The following is a 25,918-nucleotide window of genomic DNA, read 5'->3' as shown; positions in this document are numbered from 1 at the left end:
ATCTAATCCCCACTACACAAACCCACACTAATCTAATCCCCACTACACAATCCCAAACTAATCTAATCCTCACTACACAAACCCACACTAATCTATTCCCCACTACACAATCCCAAACTAATCTAATCCCCACTACACAAACCCACACTAATCTAATCCCCACTACACAATCCCAAACTAATCTAATCCTCACTACACAAACCCACACTCATCTATTCCCCACTACACAATCCCAAACTAATCTAATCTCCACTACACAAACCCAAACTAATCTAATCCTCACTACACAAACCCACACTAATCTAATACTCACTACACAATCCCAAACTAATCTAATCCCCACTACACAAACCCACACTAATCTAATCCCCACTACACAAACCCAAACTAATCTAATCCTCACTACACAAACCCACACTAATCTAATACTCACTACACAATCCCAAACTAATCTAATCCCCACTACACAAACCCACACTAATCTAATCCCCACTACACAATCCCAAACTAATCTAATCCTCACTACACAAACCCACACTCATCTATTCCCCACTACACAATCCCAAACTAATCTAATCTCCACTACACAAACCCAAACTAATCTAATCCTCACTACACAAACCCACACTAATCTAATACTCACTACACAATCCCAAACTAATCTAATCCCCACTACACAAACCCACACTAATCTAATCCCCACTACACAAACCCAAACTAATCTAATCCTCACTACACAAACCCACACTAATCTAATCCTCACTACACAAACCCACACTAATCTAATACTCACTACACAATCCCAAACTAATCTAATCCTCACTACACAATCCCAAACTAATCTAATCCTCACTACACAAACCCACACTAATCTAATACTCACTACACAATCCCAAACTAATCTAATACTCACTACACAAACCCACACTAATCTAATCCCCACTACACAAACCCACACTAATCTAATCCCCACTACACAAACCCAAACTAATCTAATCCTCACTACACAAACCCACACTAATCTAATACTCACTACACAATCCCAAACTAATCTAATACTCACTACACAATCCCAAACTAATCTAATCCCCACTACACAATCCCAAACTAATCTAATCCTCACTACACAAACCCACACTAATCTAATCCTCACTACACAAACCCAAACTAATCTAATCCTCACTACACAAACCCACACTAATCTAATCCCCACTACACAAACCCACACTAATCTAATCCCCACTACACAATCCCAAACTAATCTAATCTCCACTACACAAACCCAAACTAATCTAATCCTCACTACACAAACCCACACTAATCTAATACTCACTACACAATCCCAAACTAATCTAATCCCCACTACACAAACCCACACTAATCTAATCCCCACTACACAAACCCAAACTAATCTAATCCTCACTACACAAACCCACACTAATCTAATACTCACTACACAATCCCAAACTAATCTAATCCTCACTACACAATCCCAAACTAATCTAATCCTCACTACACAAACCCACACTAATCTAATACTCACTACACAATCCCAAACTAATCTAATCCCCACTACACAATCCCAAACTAATCTAATCCTCACTACACAAACCCACACTAATCTAATCCCCACTACACAAACCCAAACTAATCTAATCCTCACTACACAAACCCACACTAATCTAATCCCCACTACACAATCCCAAACTAATCTCATCCCCACTACACAAACCCAAACTAATCTAATCCTCACTACACAAACCCACACTAATCTAATACTCACTACACAATCCCAAACTAATCTAATACTCACTACACAATCCCAAACTAATCTAATCCCCACTACACAATCCCAAACTAATCTAATCCTCACTACACAAACCCACACTAATCTAATCCCCACTACACAGACCCAAACTAATCTAATCCTCACTACACAAACCCACACTAATCTAATCCCCACTACACAAACCCACACTAATCTAATCCCCACTACACAATCCCAAACTAATCTAATCCTCACTACACAAACCCACACTAATCTAATCCTCACTACACAAACCCAAACTAATCTAATCCTCACTACACAAACCCACACTAATCTAATCCTCACTACACAAACCCAAACTAATCTAATCCCCACTACACAAACCCACACTAATCTAATCCCCACTACACAAACCCACACTAATCTAATCCTCACTACACAAACCCATACTAATCTAATCCCCACTACACAAACCCACACTAATCTAATCCTCACTACACAATCCCAAACTAATCTAATACTCACTACACAAACCCACACTAATCTAATCCTCACTACACAAACCCACACTAATCTAATCCCCACTACACAATCCCAAACTAATCTAATCCTCACTACACAAACCCACACTAATCTAATCCCCACTACACAATCCCAAACTAATCCTATTCGCACGACACAATTCCAAACAAATCTAATCCACACAGCACAATCCCATACTAATGTAATCCTCAGTGCACAATCCCAAACTAATCTGATCCTCACTGCACAATCCCAACATAATCTGATTTTACTACTCAATCCCAAACTAATCTAATCCTCAGTACACAATCCCAAACTAATCTGATCCTCACTACACAATTCCAAACCTATGTAATCTCCACTACACAATCCCAAACTAATCTAATACTCACTACACAATCCCAAACCTATCTAACCATGGATTCAAGAGCAGGTCAGAGGCTTGGAATCCTGCAGTGATTTACTCACCTCCTGATTCCCCAATGCCAGTCCACCATCTCCAAGGCACAAGTCAGGAGTGTGATGGAATGCTCTCCACTTGCCTGGATGGGTGCAACTCCAACAACACTCAGGAAGTTCAATACCATCCAGGACAAAGCAGCCCACTTGATTGGAACCCCATCGACCACCTTCAACATTCACTCCCTTCATCACTGAAACACAGTGGCAGCAGTGTGTACCATCTACCAGATGCACTACAGCAACGCACTAAGGCCCCTTAGATAGCACCTTCCAAACCTGCGGCCTCCACCACCTGGAAGGACAGGGGCAGCAGATGCATGGGAACCTGGAAATTCCCCTCCAAGTCACACACCATCCTGACTTGGTACTATATCGGATCAAAATCCTGGGACTCCCTTCCTAACAGCACTGTGGGTGTATCCATCCCACCCCCTGCTCCCACCGCCACCCCCCCCCCCACCCCTGGACTGCAGCGGTTCAAGAAGGCAGCTCACCACCACCTTCTCAAAGGCAATTAGGGGTGGACAATAAATTCTGGCCTAGCCAGCGACACCCACACGCATGAATGAATAAAAAATGTTCCCTTTCCCAGTTATCATTTTCCTTTCTCAGTTCCCTTTCCATCTTCCAGGTCCCTTTCCCTTTCCCAGTTCCAATTCCATTTGCCGGTTCCCCATTTCCTTTTGCAGTTCCCCTGTGCCTTCCCATTTCCCTTTCCCAATTCCTTTGCCAGTGCCCCTTTTCCTTTCCCAATTCTTGCTCCCTTTCCCAGTTCACTTTCCCTTCCCCAATTCCCTTTTGCCTTCTCCATTCCTATTCTCAGTTTCCTTTCCCTTTCCCAATTCCCAGTTCCCTTTTCCCCTTCTGCATTCCCCTTTCCTTTTCCCAGTTCCCTTTTGCCCTTTTATGTTCCCCTTTCCTTTTCACAGTTCCCTTTCACATTTCTCCGTTCTTTTTCACCTTTCCCAGTTCTCCATTGCAGTGCCCAGGGCCCCAAGAATTCTGAAGCCAGCTCTGCTCAGCACCTCTGTGTTTACAGTTACACTGAGCTTGACTTGGTGTTGAATTGATTCTGCTGGCTGGAGTTGAATACATACCGGCTACAATTTGAAAAAGTTCCCTTTGTTTGCCGTGCACACAGTGAGAAGCAGTGACAACCCATTGGGGACTGAGTAGCACAGCACCACATGTCATTTTCTGTTTGTAAGTTAGCAGCACCTGCATATAAAAATATAGACTGGAGTCAAAAAGAGGTACTTGAGAAGGCCTAATGGGGATGAATGTGAAAAAGTCATTGTAATGTGAATTAAGAAACAAAACAAGTGACTATGAGGTTTGGGCCCATACCACAAAGGAAGAAATGAGAAGGTATTTTCTGCAATCAATCAGCATTGATCAATCACTGGAACAATCCAGGCCAGGGAAATACTCAACGGGAAGATGGATATAGGGGGGGAATTTTCAGGGCTTTCAATTACCACATCAAACAGCTTCTGTTAAACGTTTCACACTCCATGTATTATATCCCAGAAAGTTCCAGAAAAAAAAACAGGCCATTCGATCCAACTATTTTATTTCTATGTGTGCGCAATATGACCCAGTCTAATCCCACTCTCCTGCACACCTCCCACTGCCTTTAATATCAGACCCAGGCTAATCCTATTCTACTGATCACTCCACATACCCTTTAATATCACACCGAGTCTAAACCCACTATCCGGCTCACTCCCCAGACCCCTTAATATCACACCCAGTCTACTCCCACACTCCTGCTCACTTCCCATACCCTTTAATATCACACACAGTCTAATCCCACACCCTGGCTCACTCCTCAGACTCATTAACATAACACCCACTCTAATCCCACACCCTGGCTCACTCCTCAGACTTATTAACATAACACCCACTCTAATCCCACACCCTGGCTCACTCCTCAGACTCATTAACATAACACCCACTCTAATTCCACACTCTGGCTCACTCCCCAGACCCATTAACATAACACCCACTCTAATCCCACTCTCCTGCTCATTCCCCAGACCCCTTAATATCACACACAGTCTAATCCCACACCCTGGCTCACTCCTCAGACTCATTAACATAACACCCACTCTAATTCCACACTCTGGCTCACTCCCCAGACCCATTAACATAACACCCACTCTAATCCCACTCTCCTGCTCATTCCCCAGACCCCTTAATATCACACACAGTCTAATCCCACACCCTGGCTCACTCCTCAGACTCATTAACATAACACCCACTCTAATCCCACTCTCCTGCTCATTCCCCAGACCCTTTAATATCACACCCAGTAAAATACCATCTCCTGATCACCCCCAGACCCTTTAATATCACACCCAGTCTAATAACACTCTCCAGGACACCCCCCAGACCCTTTAATATCACACCCAGTCTAATAACACTCTCCAGGACACCCCCCAGACCCTTTAATATCACACCCAGTAAAATACCATCTCCTGATCACCCCCAGACCCTTTAATATCACACCCAGTCAAACCCCACTCTCCTGCTCACTCCCCAGATCATTTAATATCGAACCCAGACGAATCCCACTCTCCTGCACACACCCCATACCCTTTAATATCCCACCCAGTCTCATCCCACTCTCCTGCTCACTCCCCAGACCCTTTAATATCACACCCAGTCTAGTCCCACTCTACTGCACACTCCACATATCCTTTAGTACCACACCCAGTCTAATCCCACTCTCTGGCTCACTTCCCAGACATTTAATATCACACCCAGTCTAATCCCATTCACCTGCACACTCCCCATACACTTTAATATCATAGCCAGTCTAATCGCACTCTCCTGCACACTCCCCATACCCTTTTATATCACATCCAGTCTAATCCCACTGGGCTGCACACTTCCCATATCATTTAATATCACACCCAGTCTATGCCCACTCTCTGGCTCACTCCCCAGACATTTAATATCACACCCAGTCTAATCCCATTCTCCTGCTCACTCCCCATACACTTCAATATCATAACCAGTCTAATCGCACTCACTGAAACACTCCCCATACCCTTTAATATCACAGTCGGTCGAATCCCACACTCCTGCTCACTCCCCATATCTTTTAATATCCCAACCAGTCTAATCCATTCTCCTGCACACTCCCTGTACCCTTTAATATCACACGCAGTCTAATCCCATTCTGTTGATCACTCCACATACCCTTTAATATCAGACCGAGTTAATCCCACACTCTGGCTCACTTCCCAGACCCTTTAACATAACACCCACTCTAATCCAACTCTGTGACTCACTCCCCAGACCCTTTAATATCCCACCCAGCCTAATCCCATTCTACTATTCACTCCCCAGACTCTTTCATATCACACCCAGTCTAATCTCACGATCTGACTCACTCCCAGACCATTTAATACAACACCCAGTTTAATCCCACTGTCCTGCTCACTCCCCAGATCCTTTAATAACACACCTAGTCTAATCCCAATCTCCCGTACAATCCCCATACCCTTGAATAGCCCACCCAGTCTCATCCCACTCTCCTGCTCACTCCCCAGACCCTTTAATATCACACCCAGTCTAGTCCCACTCTACTGCACACGCTACATATCCTGTAGTACCACACCCAGTCTAATCCCACTCTCCTGCTCACTCCCCATATGTTTAAATATCTCAACCAGTCTAATCCCGCTCTCCTGCACAATCCCCATACCATTTAATATCCCAAACAGTCTAATCCCACTCTCTGGCTCACTTCCCAGACCCTTTTATATCGCACCCAGTCTAATCCCACTGTCCTGCACACTCCCCATATCATTTAATATCACAGGCAGTCGAGGCCCACTGGCTGGTTCGCTCGCCAGACAGTTTGATATCACAACCAGTCTAAGACCACTCTCCTGCTCACTCTCCAGACTCTTTAATAACACACCCAGTCTAGTCCCACTCTACTGCACACTCCACATATCCTTTAGTACCACACCCAGTCTAATCCCACTCTCTGGCTCACTTCCCAGACATTTAATATCACACCCAGTCTAATCCCATTCACCTGCACACTCCCCATACACTTTAATATCATAGCCGGTCTAATCGCACTCTCCTGCACACTCCCCATACCCTTTTATATCACATCCAGTCTAATCCCACTGGGCTGCACACTTCCCATATCATTTAATATCACACCCAGTCTATGCCCACTCTCTGGCTCACTCCCCAGACATTTAATATCACACCCAGTCTAATCCCATTCTCCTGCTCACTCCCCATACACTTCAATATCATAACCAGTCTAATCGCACTCACTGAAACACTCCCCATACCCTTTAATATCACAGTCGGTCGAATCCCACACTCCTGCTCACTCCCCATATCTTTTAATATCCCAACCAGTCGAATCCATTCTCCTGCACACTCCCTGTACCCTTTAATATCACACGCAGTCTAATCCCATTCTCTTGATCACTCCACATACCCTTTAATATCAGACCGAGTTAATCCCACACTCTGGCTCACTTCCCAGACCCTTTAACATAACACCCACTCTAATCCAACTCTGTGACTCACTCCCCAGACCCTTTAATATCCCACCCAGCCTAATCCCATTCTACTATTCACTCCCCAGACTCTTTCATATCACACCCAGTCTAATCTCACGATCTGACTCACTCCCAGACCATTTAATACAACACCCAGTTTAATCCCACTGTCCTGCTCACTCCCCAGATCCTTTAATAACACACCCAGTCTAATCCCAATCTCCCGTACAATCCCCATACCCTTGAATAGCCCACCCAGTCTCATCCCACTCTCCTGCTCACTCCCCAGACCCTTTAATATCACACCCAGTCTAGTCCCACTCTACTGCACACGCTACATATCCTGTAGTACCACACCCAGTCTAATCCCACTCTCCTGCTCACTCCCCATATGTTTAAATATCTCAACCAGTCTAATCCCGCTCTCCTGCACAATCCCCATACCATTTAATATCCCAAACAGTCTAATCCCACTCTCTGGCTCACTTCCCAGACCCTTTTATATCGCACCCAGTCTAATCCCACTGTCCTGCACACTCCCCATATCATTTAATATCACAGGCAGTCGAGGCCCACTGGCTGGTTCGCTCGCCAGACAGTTTGATATCACAACCAGTCTAAGACCACTCTCCTGCTCACTCTCCAGACTCTTTAATAACACACCCAGTCTAAACCCAATTCCTGCACACACCCCATACCATTTAATATGACACCCTGTCGAATCCCACTCTCCTGCCCTGCCCCAGACACTTTAATATCACACAAATTCTATTCACACTCCCCAGATCATTCAATATTCGGCCCAGTCTAATCCCACTCTCCTGCACAGTCCCCATATCCTTTAATATCACACCCAGTCGAATCCCACTCTTCTGCACACACCCCATATCCTTTAATATCACACCCAGTCTAATCCCATTCTCCTGCTCACTCCCCGTACCATTTAATATCCCACCCAGCCTAAATCCATTCTCTGGCTCACTCCCCATACACTTTAATATCACACCAAGTCAAATCCCACTCTTCTGCACACACCCCATATCCTTTAATATCACACCCAGTCTAATCCCACTCTCCTGCACAGTCCCCATATCCTTTAATATCACACCCAGTCTAATGTCACTGCCCTTCCCAATTCCCATACCAAATAATATCACACCCGTCAAATCCCACTCTCCTGCACTGTCCCCATAACCATTAATATGAAGCCAGTCGAATCCCACTCTTCTGCACACACCCCATATCCTTTAATATCACACCCAGTCTAATCCCACTCTCCTGCACAGTCCCCATATCCTTTAATATCACACCCAGTCGAATCCCACTCTTCTGCACACACCCCATATCCTTTAATATCACACCCAGTTTAATGTCACTGCCCTTCCCAATTCCCATACCAAATAATATCACACCCGTCAAATCCCACTCTCCTGCACAGTCCCCATAACCATTAATATGAAGCCAGTCGAATCCCACTCTTCTGCACACACCCCATATCCTTTAATATCACACCCAGTCTAATCCCATTCTCCTGCTCTCACTCCCCGTACCATTTAATATCCCACCCAGCCTAAATCCATTCTCTAGCTCACTCCCCATACAGTTTAATATCACACCAAGTCAAATCCCACTCTCCGGCTCACTCCCCATACCCTTTAATACCACACCCAGTCTATGCCCACTGTCTGGCACATTTCCCATACCATTTAATATCCCACCCAGTCTAATTCTACTCTCTGGCTCACTTCCCATACCCTTTAATATCACACCCAGCCTAATCCCATTCTCCTGCTCACTCCCCATACCCTTTAATATCACACCCAGTCTAATCCCATTCTCCTGCTCACTCCCCATACCCTTTAATATCACACCCAGTCTAATCCCATTCTCCTGCTCACTCCCCATACCCTTTAATATCACACCAAGTCTAATCCCTGTCAGTGAAACACTCCCCATACCCTTTAATATCACAGCTGGTCGAATCACACTCTCCTGCTCACTCCCCATATCATTTAATATCACACACAGTCTAATCCCATTCTCCTGCACACTTCCCGTCGCCTTTAATATCACACACAGTCTACTCCCACTCTCCTGCTGACTCCCCAGACACTTTAATATCACACCAAGTCGAATCCCACTCTTCTGCCCACTCCCCATACCCTTTAATATCAAGCCAGTCCATTCACACTCTCCTACTCAATGCACAGACCCTATAATATCACGCCCAGTCTAATCCCACTCTCCAGCTCTCTCCCAATATCATTTGATAGCACACCCAGTCTAACCCCCATCTCCTGCACACTCCCCATACTATTTAATAACATACCTTGCCGAATCCCACTCCCTGGCTCATTCCTCAGACCCTTTAATATCACACCCAAGCTAATACCACTCTGATGCTTATTCCCCAGACCATTTAATATCTTTCTTCTTTTGGGCCTCCTTATCTCGAGAGACAATGGATACGCGCCTGGAGGTGGTCAGTGGTTTGTGAAGCAGCGCCTGGAGTGGCTATAAAGGCCAATTCTGGAGTGACAGGCTCTTCCACAGGTGCTGCAGAGAAATTTGTTTGTTGGGGCTGTTGCACAGTTGGCTCTCCCCTTGCGCCTCTGTCTTTTTTCCTGCCAACTACTAAGTCTCTTCGACTCGCCACAATTTAGCCCTGTCTTTATGGCTGCCCGCCAGCTCTGGCGAATGCTGGCAACTGACTCCCACGACTTGTGATCAATGTCACACGATTTCATGTCGCGTTTGCAGACGTCTTTATAACGGAGACATGGACGGCCGGTGGGTCTGATACCAGTGGCGAGCTCGCTGTACAATGTGTCTTTGGGGATCCTGCCATCTTCCATGCGGCTCACATGGCCAAGCCATCTCAAGCGCCGCTGACTCAGTAGTGTGTATAAGCTGGGGATGTTGGCCGCTTCAAGGACTTCTGTGTTGGAGATATAGTCCTGCCACCTGATGCCAAGTATTCTCCGAAGGCAGCGAAGATGGAATGAATTGAGACGTCGCTCTTGGCTGGCATACGTTGTCCAGGCCTCGCTGCCGTAGAGCAAGGTACTGAGGACACAGGCCTGATACACTCGGACTTTTGTGTTCCGTGTCAGTGCGCCATTTTCCCACACTCTCTTGGCCAGTCTGGACATAGCAGTGGAAGCCTTACCCATGCGCTTGTTGATTTCTGCATCTAGAGACAGGTTACTGGTGATAGTTGAGCCTAGGTAGGTGAACTCTTGAACCACTTCCAGAGCGTGGTCGCCAATATTGATGGATGGAGCATTTCTGACATCCTGCCCCATGATGTTCGTTTTCTTGAGGCTGATGGTTAGGCCAAATTCATTGCAGGCAGACGCAAACCTGTCGATGAGACTCTGCAGGCATTCTTCAGTGTGAGATGTTAAAGCAGCATCGTCAGCAAAGAGGAGTTCTCTGATGAGGACTTTCCGTACTTTGGACTTCGCTCTTAGACATCACACTTAGTCAAATCCCTCTCTCCTGCTCACTCCACAGACCATTCACACACCCCTTACTCTTTAATATCATACCCAGACAAACCTCACTGTCCTGCGCACGCACCATGCCCTTTAATATCACATCCAGTCTAAACCCACTCCCCTGATCACGCACCATAACCTTTAAGATCACACAGTCTAATCCCACTGTACTGCACATGCCTCATACGCTTTAATATCACACACAGTCTAATGCCACTCTCCTGCACACTCGCCACAACGCTTAATTTCACATACAGTCTAATCCCACTCACCATGCCATTTAATATCACAGCCAGTCTAATCCCACTCTCCATCTTATTCCCCATACCCTTTAATATCACACCCAGTCTAATCCCAATGTCCTGCACACTCCCCATACCCTTTAATATCAAACCCAGTCAAATCACACTCACTGCATCACGCCCCACACACTTCAATATCACAGCAAATCTAACCCTCTCCTGATGAATCCCCATACCTATTTGTATCCCAGCCAGTCTAATCCCACTTTCTCGCACACTCAGCAATCTCGTCAATATCACATCCAATCTAATCCAAATCTCCAGCTCACACCCCAGACCATTTAATATCAACCCAGTCTAATGCCACTCTCCTGCACACTCCCCATACCCTTTAATATCAAATACAGACTAATCCCACTGTACTGCACATGCCTCATACGCTTTAATATCAACCCAGTCTAATCCCAATGTCCTGTTCACTCCCATCATATACGATCCCACCCAGTCTAATCCCACTCTCCAGCTTCTCCCCAGACCCATCAATATCAACCCAGTCTAATCCCAATGTCCTGCACACAGCCCATACCCTCTAATATCACACACAGTCTAATCCCACTCTCCTGTACACTCCTCAGACCCATTAATATCACACCCAGTCTAATCCCATTCCACTGCTCACTCCCCAGACCCTCTAATATCACACCCAGTCTAATGTCACTGCCCTTCCCAATTCCCATACCAAATAATATCACACCCGTCAAATCCCACTCTCCTGCACAGTCCCCATAACCATTAATATGAAGCCAGTCGAATCCCACTCTCCTGCTGCACACTCCCCAGATCATTTAATATTACACTCAGTCTGCTCACTCCCCATATCATTTAATATCACACCCAGACTAGCCCCACTGTCCTGAACAAGCCCCATACCCTTTAATATCACACCCACTCGAATCCCACTCGCCAGCTCATTCACCCAACCCTTTAATATCACAACCAGTCTATTCCCACTCTCCTGCCCACTCACCATACCTTTAATGTCACTCTCAGTCTAATCCCACTCTCCATCTTACTCCAGAGACCAATTACAATCACGTCCAGTCTAATCCCACTCTACTTCACACTCCCCATACCCCTCAATATCACACTCAGTCTAATCCCACTCTCCTGCTCACTCCCCATACCCTTAAATATCACACCCAGTCTAATCCCACTCTCCTGCTGACTCCCCATATCCTTTAATATCACACCCAGTCAAATCCCACTCACCCCCTCATGCCCCATATACTTCAATATCAAAGCCAATCTAACCATCTCCTGATCAATCCCCATACCCCTTTATATCCCAGTCTAATCCCATTTTCTCGCACACTCAGCAAACCCGTCAATATCACACCCATGCTAATCCCACTCTGCTGCTCACTCCCGAGACCCTTTTATATCACATCCAATCTAATCCAAATCTCCTGCTCACTCCCCACATCATTTAATATCCCACCCAGTCTAAAGCCACTCTCCTGCACACTCCCCATACTATATAATAACATACCCTGTCTAATCCCACACCCTGGCTCATTCCTCAGACCCTTCAATAACACACCCAGGCTAATACCACTCTGCTGCTTACTCCCCAGACCATTTAACATCCCATCCAGTCTAATCCCAATCTCCTGCACACTCCCCATAACCATTAATATCACAACCAGACTAACCCCACTGCCCTATGCATGCCCCATACCCTTTAATATCACACACAGTCTAATCCCACTCTCCTGCACACTCCCCACACCCCTTAATTTCACATCCAGTCTAATCCCACTCACCATACCATTTAATATCACAGCCAGTCTAATCCCACTCTCCAGTTTACTCCCCAGACCCATTAATATCACACCCAGTCTAATCCCACTCTACTTCACACTCCCCATGCCCTTTAATATCACACCCAGTCTAATCCCAATGTCCTGCACACTCCCCATACCCTTAAATATCACACCCAATCTAATCCAAATCTCCTGCACACTCCCCATACCTTTTAATTCCAAATAGTGTAATCCCACTCTCCTGCTCAATCCTCACATCATTTACTGTCCCACCCAGTCTAATCCCACTCTCCATATCCTTTAATATCACACCCAGTCTAATTGCACTCACCCGCTCATGCCGCATACCCTTTAATTCCACAGCCAATTCTAACCCTCTCCTGATCAATCCCCATACCCTTTTATATCCCAACCAGTCTAATCCCACTTTCTTGCACACTCAGCAAACCCGTTAATATCAAACCCAGTCTAATCCCAATCTCCGGCTCACTCCCCAGACCGTTTAATATCACACCCAGTCCAATCCCACTCTCCTGCTCAATCCACAGATCCTATAATATCACGCCCAGTCTAATCTCACTCACCTGCTCTCTCCCAATATCATTTGATAACGCACCCAGTCTAACCCCACTCTCCTGCACACTCCCCATACTATTTAATAACATACCCTGTCTAATCCCACTCCCTGGCTCATTCCTCAGACCCTTTAATATCACACCCAGGCTAATACCACTCTGCTGCTTACTCCCCAGACCATTTAATATCACACTCAATCTAATCCCTCTCTGCTGCTCACTCCCCATATCATTTAACATCCCACACAGTCTAATCCCACTCTCCTGCACACACCTCTTACCCTTTAATATCACACCCAGTCTAAACTCACTCCCCTGCTCACTCACCATAACCTTTCAGATCACACACAGTCTAATCCCACTCACCATACCCTTTATATCACAGCCAGTCTAATCCCACTCTCCAGTTTACGCCCCATACCCTTTAATATAACACCAGTCTAATCCCAATCTCCTGCTCACTCCCCATACCCATTAATATCACACCCAGTCTAATCCCACTCTACTTCACACTCCCCATACCCTTGAATATCACACCCAGTCTAATCCCACTCTACTTCACACTCCCCATACCCTTCAATATCACACCCAGTCTAATCCCACTCTGCTGCTCACTCCCCATATCCTTTAATATCACGTCCAGTCAAATCGCACTCTGCTGCTCACTCTCCGGACCTTTAAATATCACACACAATCTAATCTAATTCTCCAGCTCACTCCACAGACCACTTAATATCACACCCAGTCTAATGCCACTCTCCTGCACACTCCCCATACCCTTTAATATCAAATCCAGACTAATCCCACTGTACTGCACACGCTCCATACCCTTTAATATCACACCCAGTCTAATCCCACTCTCCTGTTCACTCCCCACATCATATACTATCCCCCCCAGTATAATCCCACTCTCCAGCTTCTCCCCAGACCCATTAATATCACACCCAGTCTAATCCCACTCTCCTGTACACTCCCCAAACCCGTCAATATCACACCCATGCTAATCCCACTCTGCTGCTCACTCCCGAGACCCTTTTATATCACATCCAATCTAATCCAAATCTCCTGCTCACTCCCCACATCATTTAATATCCCACCCAGTCTAAAGCCACTCTCCTGCACACTCCCCATACTATATAATAACATACCCTGTCTAATCCCACACCCTGGCTCATTCCTCAGACCCTTCAATAACACACCCAGGCTAATACCACTCTGCTGCTTACTCCCCAGACCATTTAACATCCCATCCAGTCTAATCCCAATCTCCTGCACACTCCCCATAACCATTAATATCACAACCAGACTAACCCCACTGCCCTATGCATGCCCCATACCCTTTAATATCACACACAGTCTAATCCCACTCTCCTGCACACTCCCCACACCCCTTAATTTCACATCCAGTCTAATCCCACTCACCATACCATTTAATATCACAGCCAGTCTAATCCCACTCTCCAGTTTACTCCCCAGACCCATTAATATCACACCCAGTCTAATCCCACTCTACTTCACACTCCCCATGCCCTTTAATATCACACCCAGTCTAATCCCAATGTCCTGCACACTCCCCATACCCTTAAATATCACACCCAATCTAATCCAAATCTCCTGCACACTCCCCATACCTTTTAATTCCAAATAGTGTAATCCCACTCTCCTGCTCAATCCTCACATCATTTACTGTCCCACCCAGTCTAATCCCACTCTCCATATCCTTTAATATCACACCCAGTCTAATTGCACTCACCCGCTCATGCCGCATACCCTTTAATTCCACAGCCAATTCTAACCCTCTCCTGATCAATCCCCATACCCTTTTATATCCCAACCAGTCTAATCCCACTTTCTTGCACACTCAGCAAACCCGTTAATATCAAACCCAGTCTAATCCCAATCTCCGGCTCACTCCCCAGACCGTTTAATATCACACCCAGTCCAATCCCACTCTCCTGCTCAATCCACAGATCCTATAATATCACGCCCAGTCTAATCTCACTCACCTGCTCTCTCCCAATATCATTTGATAACGCACCCAGTCTAACCCCACTCTCCTGCACACTCCCCATACTATTTAATAACATACCCTGTCTAATCCCACTCCCTGGCTCATTCCTCAGACCCTTTAATATCACACCCAGGCTAATACCACTCTGCTGCTTACTCCCCAGACCATTTAATATCACACTCAATCTAATCCCTCTCTGCTGCTCACTCCCCATATCATTTAACATCCCACACAGTCTAATCCCACTCTCCTGCACACACCTCTTACCCTTTAATATCACACCCAGTCTAAACTCACTCCCCTGCTCACTCACCATAACCTTTCAGATCACACACAGTCTAATCCCACTCACCATACCCTTTATATCACAGCCAGTCTAATCCCACTCTCCAGTTTACGCCCCATACCCTTTAATATAACACCAGTCTAATCCCAATCTCCTGCTCACTCCCCATACCCATTAATATCACACCCAGTCTAATCCCACTCTACTTCACACTCCCCATACCCTTGAATATCACACCCAGTCTAATCCCACTCTACTTCACACTCCCCATACCCTTCAATATCACACCCAGTCTAATCCCACTCTGCTGCTCACTCCCCATATCCTTTAATATCACGTCCAGTCAAATCGCACTCTGCTGCTCACTCTCCGGACCTTTAAATATCACACACAATCTAATCTAATTCTCCAGCTCACTCCACAGACCACTTAATATCACACCCAGTCTAATGCCACTCTCCTGCACACTCCCCATACCCTTTAATATCAAATCCAGACTAATCCCACTGTACTGCACACGCTCCATACCCTTTAATATCACACCCAGTCTAATCCCACTCTCCTGTTCACTCCCCACATCATATACTATCCCCCCCAGTATAATCCCACTCTCCAGCTTCTCCCCAGACCCATTAATATCACACCCAGTCTAATCCCACTCTCCTGTACACTCCCCAAACCCGTCAATATCACACCCATGCTAATCCCACTCTGCTGCTCACTCCCGAGACCCTTTTATATCACATCCAATCTAATCCAAATCTCCTGCTCACTCCCCACATCATTTAATATCCCACCCAGTCTAAAGCCACTCTCCTGCACACTCCCCATACTATATAATAACATACCCTGTCTAATCCCACACCCTGGCTCATTCCTCAGACCCTTCAATAACACACCCAGGCTAATACCACTCTGCTGCTTACTCCCCAGACCATTTAACATCCCATCCAGTCTAATCCCAATCTCCTGCACACTCCCCATAACCATTAATATCACAACCAGACTAACCCCACTGCCCTATGCATGCCCCATACCCTTTAATATCACACACAGTCTAATCCCACTCTCCTGCACACTCCCCACACCCCTTAATTTCACATCCAGTCTAATCCCACTCACCATACCATTTAATATCACAGCCAGTCTAATCCCACTCTCCAGTTTACTCCCCAGACCCATTAATATCACACCCAGTCTAATCCCACTCTACTTCACACTCCCCATGCCCTTTAATATCACACCCAGTCTAATCCCAATGTCCTGCACACTCCCCATACCCTTAAATATCACACCCAATCTAATCCAAATCTCCTGCACACTCCCCATACCTTTTAATTCCAAATAGTGTAATCCCACTCTCCTGCTCAATCCTCACATCATTTACTGTCCCACCCAGTCTAATCCCACTCTCCATATCCTTTAATATCACACCCAGTCTAATTGCACTCACCCGCTCATGCCGCATACCCTTTAATTCCACAGCCAATTCTAACCCTCTCCTGATCAATCCCCATACCCTTTTATATCCCAACCAGTCTAATCCCACTTTCTTGCACACTCAGCAAACCCGTTAATATCAAACCCAGTCTAATCCCAATCTCCGGCTCACTCCCCAGACCGTTTAATATCACACCCAGTCCAATCCCACTCTCCTGCTCAATCCACAGATCCTATAATATCACGCCCAGTCTAATCTCACTCACCTGCTCTCTCCCAATATCATTTGATAACGCACCCAGTCTAACCCCACTCTCCTGCACACTCCCCATACTATTTAATAACATACCCTGTCTAATCCCACTCCCTGGCTCATTCCTCAGACCCTTTAATATCACACCCAGGCTAATACCACTCTGCTGCTTACTCCCCAGACCATTTAATATCACACTCAATCTAATCCCTCTCTGCTGCTCACTCCCCATATCATTTAACATCCCACACAGTCTAATCCCACTCTCCTGCACACACCTCTTACCCTTTAATATCACACCCAGTCTAAACTCACTCCCCTGCTCACTCACCATAACCTTTCAGATCACACACAGTCTAATCCCACTCACCATACCCTTTATATCACAGCCAGTCTAATCCCACTCTCCAGTTTACGCCCCATACCCTTTAATATAACACCAGTCTAATCCCAATCTCCTGCTCACTCCCCATACCCATTAATATCACACCCAGTCTAATCCCACTCTACTTCACACTCCCCATACCCTTGAATATCACACCCAGTCTAATCCCACTCTACTTCACACTCCCCATACCCTTCAATATCACACCCAGTCTAATCCCACTCTGCTGCTCACTCCCCATATCCTTTAATATCACACACAATCTAATCTAATTCTCCAGCTCACTCCACAGACCACTTAATATCACACCCAGTCTAATGCCACTCTCCTGCACACTCCCCATACCCTTTAATATCAAATCCAGACTAATCCCACTGTACTGCACACGCTCCATACCCTTTAATATCACACCCAGTCTAATCCCACTCTCCTGTTCACTCCCCACATCATATACTATCCCCCCCAGTATAATCCCACTCTCCAGCTTCTCCCCAGACCCATTAATATCACACCCAGTCTAATCCCACTCTCCTGTACACTCCCCAAACCCTTTAATATCACACCCAGTCTAATCCCACTCTCCTGTTCACTCCCCACATCATATACTATCCCCCCAGTATAATCCCACTCTCCAGCTTCTCCCCAGACCCATTAATATCACACCCAGTCTAATCCCACTCTCCTGTACACTCCCCAAACCCTTTAATATCACACCCAGTCTAATCCCAATGTCCTGCACACAGCCCATACCCTCTAATATCACACCCAGTCTAATCCCACTCTCCTGATCACTCTACATACCCTTTCATATCTCACCCAGTCTAATCCCACTCTCCTGATCACTCCCCATACCCTTTGGTATCTCACCCAGTCTAATCCCATTCGACTGCTCACTTCACAGACCCTTTAATATCATATCCAGTCTAAAGTCACTGTCCTTCCCAATCCCCATACCAAGTAATATCACACCCAGTCAAATCCCATTCTCCTGCACACTCCCCATAGCCATTAATATCAAGCCAGTCCAATCCCACTCTTGTGCTCAATCCACAGACCCTCTAAAATCACGCCCAGTCTAACCCCATTCTCCTGCGCACTCCCCATACTACTTAATATCATATCCTGTCTAATTCCACTCCCTGGCTCATTCCTCAGACCCTTTAATATCACACCCAGGCTAATATAATTCTGCTGCACACTCCCCAGACCATTTAATATCACACTCAGTCTAATCCCTCTCTGCTGCTCACTCCCCATATCATTTAATATCCCACCCAGTCTAATCCCACTTTCCTGCACACTCCCCTTACCCTTTAATATCACACCCAGTCGAACACCACTCTGCTGCACATTCCCCAGACCCTTTAATATCACACCCAGTCTAATCCCACTCTCCTGCACATGCCCCATACCCTTTAATATCACACCCAGTCTAATCCCACTCTCCTGCACATGCCCCATACCCTTTAATATCACACCCAGTCGAGTCCCACTTGCCTGCTCACTCACCATACCCTTTAATATCACACCCAGTCTAAACCCACTCTCCTGCACACTGCCCAAACCCTTTAATATCACACCCAGTCTAATCCCAATGTCCTGATCACTCCCCATACCCTTTAATATCTCACCCAGTCTAATCCCATTCTACTGCTCAGTCCCCAGACTCTTGAATATCACTCCCAGGCTAATCTCACTCTCTGGATCACTCCCCTGCCCCTTCAATATCACACCCAGTTTAATCCCACTGTCCTTTCCACTTCCCATACCATTTAATATCACACCCAGTCTATTCCCACTCTCCTACTCACTCCCCAGACCCTTTAATATCACATCAAGTCTAATCCCACTCTCCTGCTCACTCCCAATATATGATAGCACACCCAGTCTAACCCCACTCTCCTGCACACTCCCCATACCATTTAGTATCATACCCTGTCTAATCCCACTCTCCTGCAGAATCCCCTTACCCTTTAATATCACACACAGTCTAATCCCACTCGCCTGCTCACTCACCATACCCTTTAATATCACACACAGTCTAATCCCACTCGCCTGCTCACTCACCATACCCTTTAATATCACACACAGTCTAATCCCACTCGCCTGCTCACTCACCATACCCTTTAATATCACACACAGTCTAATTCCACTCTACCCCTCACTCCCCATACCATTCAATATCACATCCAATCAAACGCTCTCCTGATCACTGCCCATACACATTAATATCGTACACAGTCTAATCCCATTCTCTGGCTCACTCCGCCACCACTTAATATCACACCCAGTCTAATCCCAATCTCTGGCACACTTGCCTGATGCTTTAATATCCCACCCAGTCTAGTCCCATTCTCCTGCACAATCCCCATATCCTATAATATCAATCCCAGTCTAATCCCACTCTCCAGATCACTCCCCATCCCCGTTACTATCACAACCAGTCTAATCCTTCTCTCTTGCTCAATCCCCATCCCATTTAATATCACAACCAGTCTAATTCCACTCTCTGGCTCACTCTCCAGACTCTTCAACATCACACGCAGTCTGATTCCACTCTCCTGTACACACCCCATATCCTTTAATTTCACACACAGTCTAATTCCACTCTCCTGCACACTCCCCATACCCTTTAATATCACAACCAGTCTAATCCCACTCTCTGGCTCACTCCCCAGACTCTTCAACATCACACGCAGTCTGATTCCACTCTCCTGTACACACCCCATATCCTTTAATTTCACACACAGTCTAATTCCACTCTCCTGCACACTCCCCATACCCTTTAATATCACAACCAGTCTAATCCCACTCAATGGCTCACTCTCCAGACTCTTCAACATCACATGCAGTCTGATTCCACTCTCCTGTACACACCCCATGTCCTTTAATTTCACACACAGTCTAATCGCACTCTCCTGCACACTCCCCATACCCTTTAATTTCACACACAGTCTAATCGCACTCTCCTGCACACTCCCCATACCCTTTAATATCACACCCAGTCTAATCCTTCTCTCTTGCTCAATCCCCATCCCATTTAATATCACAACCAGTCTAATCCCACTCTCTGGCTCACTCTCCAGACTCTTCAACATCACACGCAGTCTGATTCCACTCTCCTGTACACACCCCATATCCTTTAATTTCACACACAGTCTAATTCCACTCTCCTGCACACTCCCCATACCCTTTAATATCACAACCAGTCTAATCCCACTCAATGGCTCACTCTCCAGACTCTTCAACGTCACATGCAGTCTGATTCCACTCTCCTGTACACACCCCATATCCTTTAATTTCACACACAGTCTAATCGCACTCTCCTGCACACTCCCCATACCCTTTAATTTCACACACAGTCTAATCCCACTCACCATACCCTTTATATCACAGCCAGTCTAATCCCACTCTCCAGTTTACGCCCCATACCCTTTAATATAACACCAGTCTAATCCCAATCTCCTGCTCACTCCCCATACCCATTAATATCACACCCAGTCTAATCCCACTCTACTTCACACTCCCCATACCCTTGAATATCACACCCAGTCTAATCCCACTCTACTTCACACTCCCCATACCCTTCAATATCACACCCAGTCTAATCCCACTCTGCTGCTCACTCCCCATATCCTTTAATATCACACACAATCTAATCTAATTCTCCAGCTCACTCCACAGACCACTTAATATCACACCCAGTCTAATGCCACTCTCCTGCACACTCCCCATACCCTTTAATATCAAATCCAAACTAATCCCACTGTACTGCACACGCTCCATACCCTTTAATATCACACCCAGTCTAATCCCACTCTCCTGTTCACTCCCCACATCATATACTATCCCCCCCAGTATAATCCCACTCTCCAGCTTCTCCCCAGACCCATTAATATCACACCCAGTCTAATCCCACTCTCCTGTACACTCCCCAAACCCTTTAATATCACACCCAGTCTAATCCCACTCTCCTGTTCACTCCCCACATCATATACTATCCCCCCAGTATAATCCCACTCTCCAGCTTCTCCCCAGACCCATTAATATCACACCCAGTCTAATCCCACTCTCCTGTACACTCCCCAAACCCTTTAATATCACACCCAGTCTAATCCCAATGTCCTGCACACAGCCCATACCCTCTAATATCACACCCAGTCTAATCCCACTCTCCTGATCACTCTACATACCCTTTCATATCTCACCCAGTCTAATCCCACTCTCCTGATCACTCCCCATACCCTTTGGTATCTCACCCAGTCTAATCCCATTCGACTGCTCACTTCACAGACCCTTTAATATCATATCCAGTCTAAAGTCACTGTCCTTCCCAATCCCCATACCAAGTAATATCACACCCAGTCAAATCCCATTCTCCTGCACACTCCCCATAGCCATTAATATCAAGCCAGTCCAATCCCACTCTTGTGCTCAATCCACAGACCCTCTAAAATCACGCCCAGTCTAACCCCACTCTCCTGCACACTCCCCATACTACTTAATATCATATCCTGTCTAATTCCACTCCCTGGCTCATTCCTCAGACCCTTTAATATCACACCCAGGCTAATATAATTCTGCTGCACACTCCCCAGACCATTTAATATCACACTCAGTCTAATCCCTCTCTGCTGCTCACTCCCCATATCATTTAATATCCCACCCAGTCTAATCCCACTTTCCTGCACACTCCCCTTACCCTTTAATATCACACCCAGTCGAACACCACTCTGCTGCACATTCCCCAGACCCTTTAATATCACACCCAGTCTAATCCCACTCTCCTGCACATGCCCCATACCCTTTAATATCACACCCAGTCTAATCCCACTCTCCTGCACATGCCCCATACCCTTTAATATCACACCCAGTCGAGTCCCACTTGCCTGCTCACTCACCATACCCTTTAATATCACACCCAGTCTAAACCCACTCTCCTGCACACTGCCCAAACCCTTTAATATCACACCCAGTCTAATCCCAATGTCCTGATCACTCCCCATACCCTTTAATATCTCACCCAGTCTAATCCCATTCTACTGCTCAGTCCCCAGACTCTTGAATATCACTCCCAGGCTAATCTCACTCTCTGGATCACTCCCCTGCCCCTTCAATATCACACCCAGTTTAATCCCACTGTCCTTTCCACTTCCCATACCATTTAATATCACACCCAGTCTATTCCCACTCTCCTACTCACTCCCCAGACCCTTTAATATCACATCAAGTCTAATCCCACTCTCCTGCTCACTCCCAATATATGATAGCACACCCAGTCTAACCCCACTCTCCTGCACACTCCCCATACCATTTAGTATCATACCCTGTCTAATCCCACTCTCCTGCAGAATCCCCTTACCCTTTAATATCACACACAGTCTAATCCCACTCGCCTGCTCACTCACCATACCCTTTAATATCACACACAGTCTAATCCCACTCGCCTGCTCACTCACCATACCCTTTAATATCACACACAGTCTAATCCCACTCGCCTGCTCACTCACCATACCCTTTAATATCACACACAGTCTAATTCCACTCTACCCCTCACTCCCCATACCATTCAATATCACATCCAATCAAACGCTCTCCTGATCACTGCCCATACACATTAATATCGTACACAGTCTAATCCCATTCTCTGGCTCACTCCGCCACCACTTAATATCACACCCAGTCTAATCCCAATCTCTGGCACACTTGCCTGATGCTTTAATATCCCACCCAGTCTAGTCCCATTCTCCTGCACAATCCCCATATCCTATAATATCAATCCCAGTCTAATCCCACTCTCCAGATCACTCCCCATCCCCGTTACTATCACAACCAGTCTAATCCTTCTCTCTTGCTCAATCCCCATCCCATTTAATATCACAACCAGTCTAATTCCACTCTCTGGCTCACTCTCCAGACTCTTCAACATCACACGCAGTCTGATTCCACTCTCCTGTACACACCCCATATCCTTTAATTTCACACACAGTCTAATTCCACTCTCCTGCACACTCCCCATACCCTTTAATATCACAACCAGTCTAATTCCACTCTCTGGCTCACTCTCCAGACTCTTCAACATCACACGCAGTCTGATTCCACTCTCCTGTACACACCCCATATCCTTTAATTTCACACACAGTCTAATTCCACTCTCCTGCACACTCCCCATACCCTTTAATATCACAACCAGTCTAATCCCACTCTCTGGCTCACTCCCCAGACTCTTCAACATCACACGCAGTCTGATTCCACTCTCCTGTACACACCCCATATCCTTTAATTTCACACACAGTCTAATTCCACTCTCCTGCACACTCCCCATACCCTTTAATATCACAACCAGTCTAATCCCACTCAATGGCTCACTCTCCAGACTCTTCAACATCACATGCAGTCTGATTCCACTCTCCTGTACACACCCCATGTCCTTTAATTTCACACACAGTCTAATCGCACTCTCCTGCACACTCCCCATACCCTTTAATTTCACACACAGTCTAATCGCACTCTCCTGCACACTCCCCATACCCTTTAATATCACACCCAGTCTAATCCTTCTCTCTTGCTCAATCCCCATCCCATTTAATATCACAACCAGTCTAATCCCACTCTCTGGCTCACTCTCCAGACTCTTCAACATCACACGCAGTCTGATTCCACTCTCCTGTACACACCCCATATCCTTTAATTTCACACACAGTCTAATTCCACTCTCCTGCACACTCCCCATACCCTTTAATATCACAACCAGTCTAATCCCACTCAATGGCTCACTCTCCAGACTCTTCAACGTCACATGCAGTCTGATTCCACTCTCCTGTACACACCCCATATCCTTTAATTTCACACACAGTCTAATCGCACTCTCCTGCACACTCCCCATACCCTTTAATTTCACACACAGTCTAATCCCACTCACCATACCCTTTATATCACAGCCAGTCTAATCCCACTCTCCAGTTTACGCCCCATACCCTTTAATATAACACCAGTCTAATCCCAATCTCCTGCTCACTCCCCATACCCATTAATATCACACCCAGTCTAATCCCACTCTACTTCACACTCCCCATACCCTTGAATATCACACCCAGTCTAATCCCACTCTACTTCACACTCCCCATACCCTTCAATATCACACCCAGTCTAATCCCACTCTGCTGCTCACTCCCCATATCCTTTAATATCACACACAATCTAATCTAATTCTCCAGCTCACTCCACAGACCACTTAATATCACACCCAGTCTAATGCCACTCTCCTGCACACTCCCCATACCCTTTAATATCAAATCCAAACTAATCCCACTGTACTGCACACGCTCCATACCCTTTAATATCACACCCAGTCTAATCCCACTCTCCTGTTCACTCCCCACATCATATACTATCCCCCCCAGTATAATCCCACTCTCCAGCTTCTCCCCAGACCCATTAATATCACACCCAGTCTAATCCCACTCTCCTGTACACTCCCCAAACCCTTTAATATCACACCCAGTCTAATCCCACTCTCCTGTTCACTCCCCACATCATATACTATCCCCCCAGTATAATCCCACTCTCCAGCTTCTCCCCAGACCCATTAATATCACACCCAGTCTAATCCCACTCTCCTGTACACTCCCCAAACCCTTTAATATCACACCCAGTCTAATCCCAATGTCCTGCACACAGCCCATACCCTCTAATATCACACCCAGTCTAATCCCACTCTCCTGATCACTCTACATACCCTTTCATATCTCACCCAGTCTAATCCCACTCTCCTGATCACTCCCCATACCCTTTGGTATCTCACCCAGTCTAATCCCATTCGACTGCTCACTTCACAGACCCTTTAATATCATATCCAGTCTAAAGTCACTGTCCTTCCCAATCCCCATACCAAGTAATATCACACCCAGTCAAATCCCATTCTCCTGCACACTCCCCATAGCCATTAATATCAAGCCAGTCCAATCCCACTCTTGTGCTCAATCCACAGACCCTCTAAAATCACGCCCAGTCTAACCCCACTCTCCTGCACACTCCCCATACTACTTAATATCATATCCTGTCTAATTCCACTCCCTGGCTCATTCCTCAGACCCTTTAATATCACACC

At 46.1% G+C, this 25,918-nt stretch overlaps 1 protein-coding gene across 1 annotated transcript in view; it reads right to left on the bottom strand.

Annotated features, from left to right (window-relative positions):
* Window positions 1-25,918, bottom strand: part of LOC137374084 (coagulation factor VII-like) — a 116,631-nt gene that overhangs the window by 12,172 nt on the left and 78,541 nt on the right. The window contains exon 7 of the mRNA XM_068039841.1: window positions 3,850-3,970. Within this exon, the coding sequence (XP_067895942.1) occupies window positions 3,850-3,970 (121 nt within the window). The remainder of the gene's footprint in view (window positions 1-3,849; window positions 3,971-25,918) is intronic.

This window comes from Heterodontus francisci, chromosome 10, assembly GCF_036365525.1.
Source record: "Heterodontus francisci isolate sHetFra1 chromosome 10, sHetFra1.hap1, whole genome shotgun sequence".
NCBI classification, from domain to species: domain Eukaryota; kingdom Metazoa; phylum Chordata; class Chondrichthyes; order Heterodontiformes; family Heterodontidae; genus Heterodontus; species Heterodontus francisci.
The sequence above is the reverse complement of the archived record's forward strand: the minus strand, read 5'-3'. Positions and strand labels throughout refer to the sequence as shown.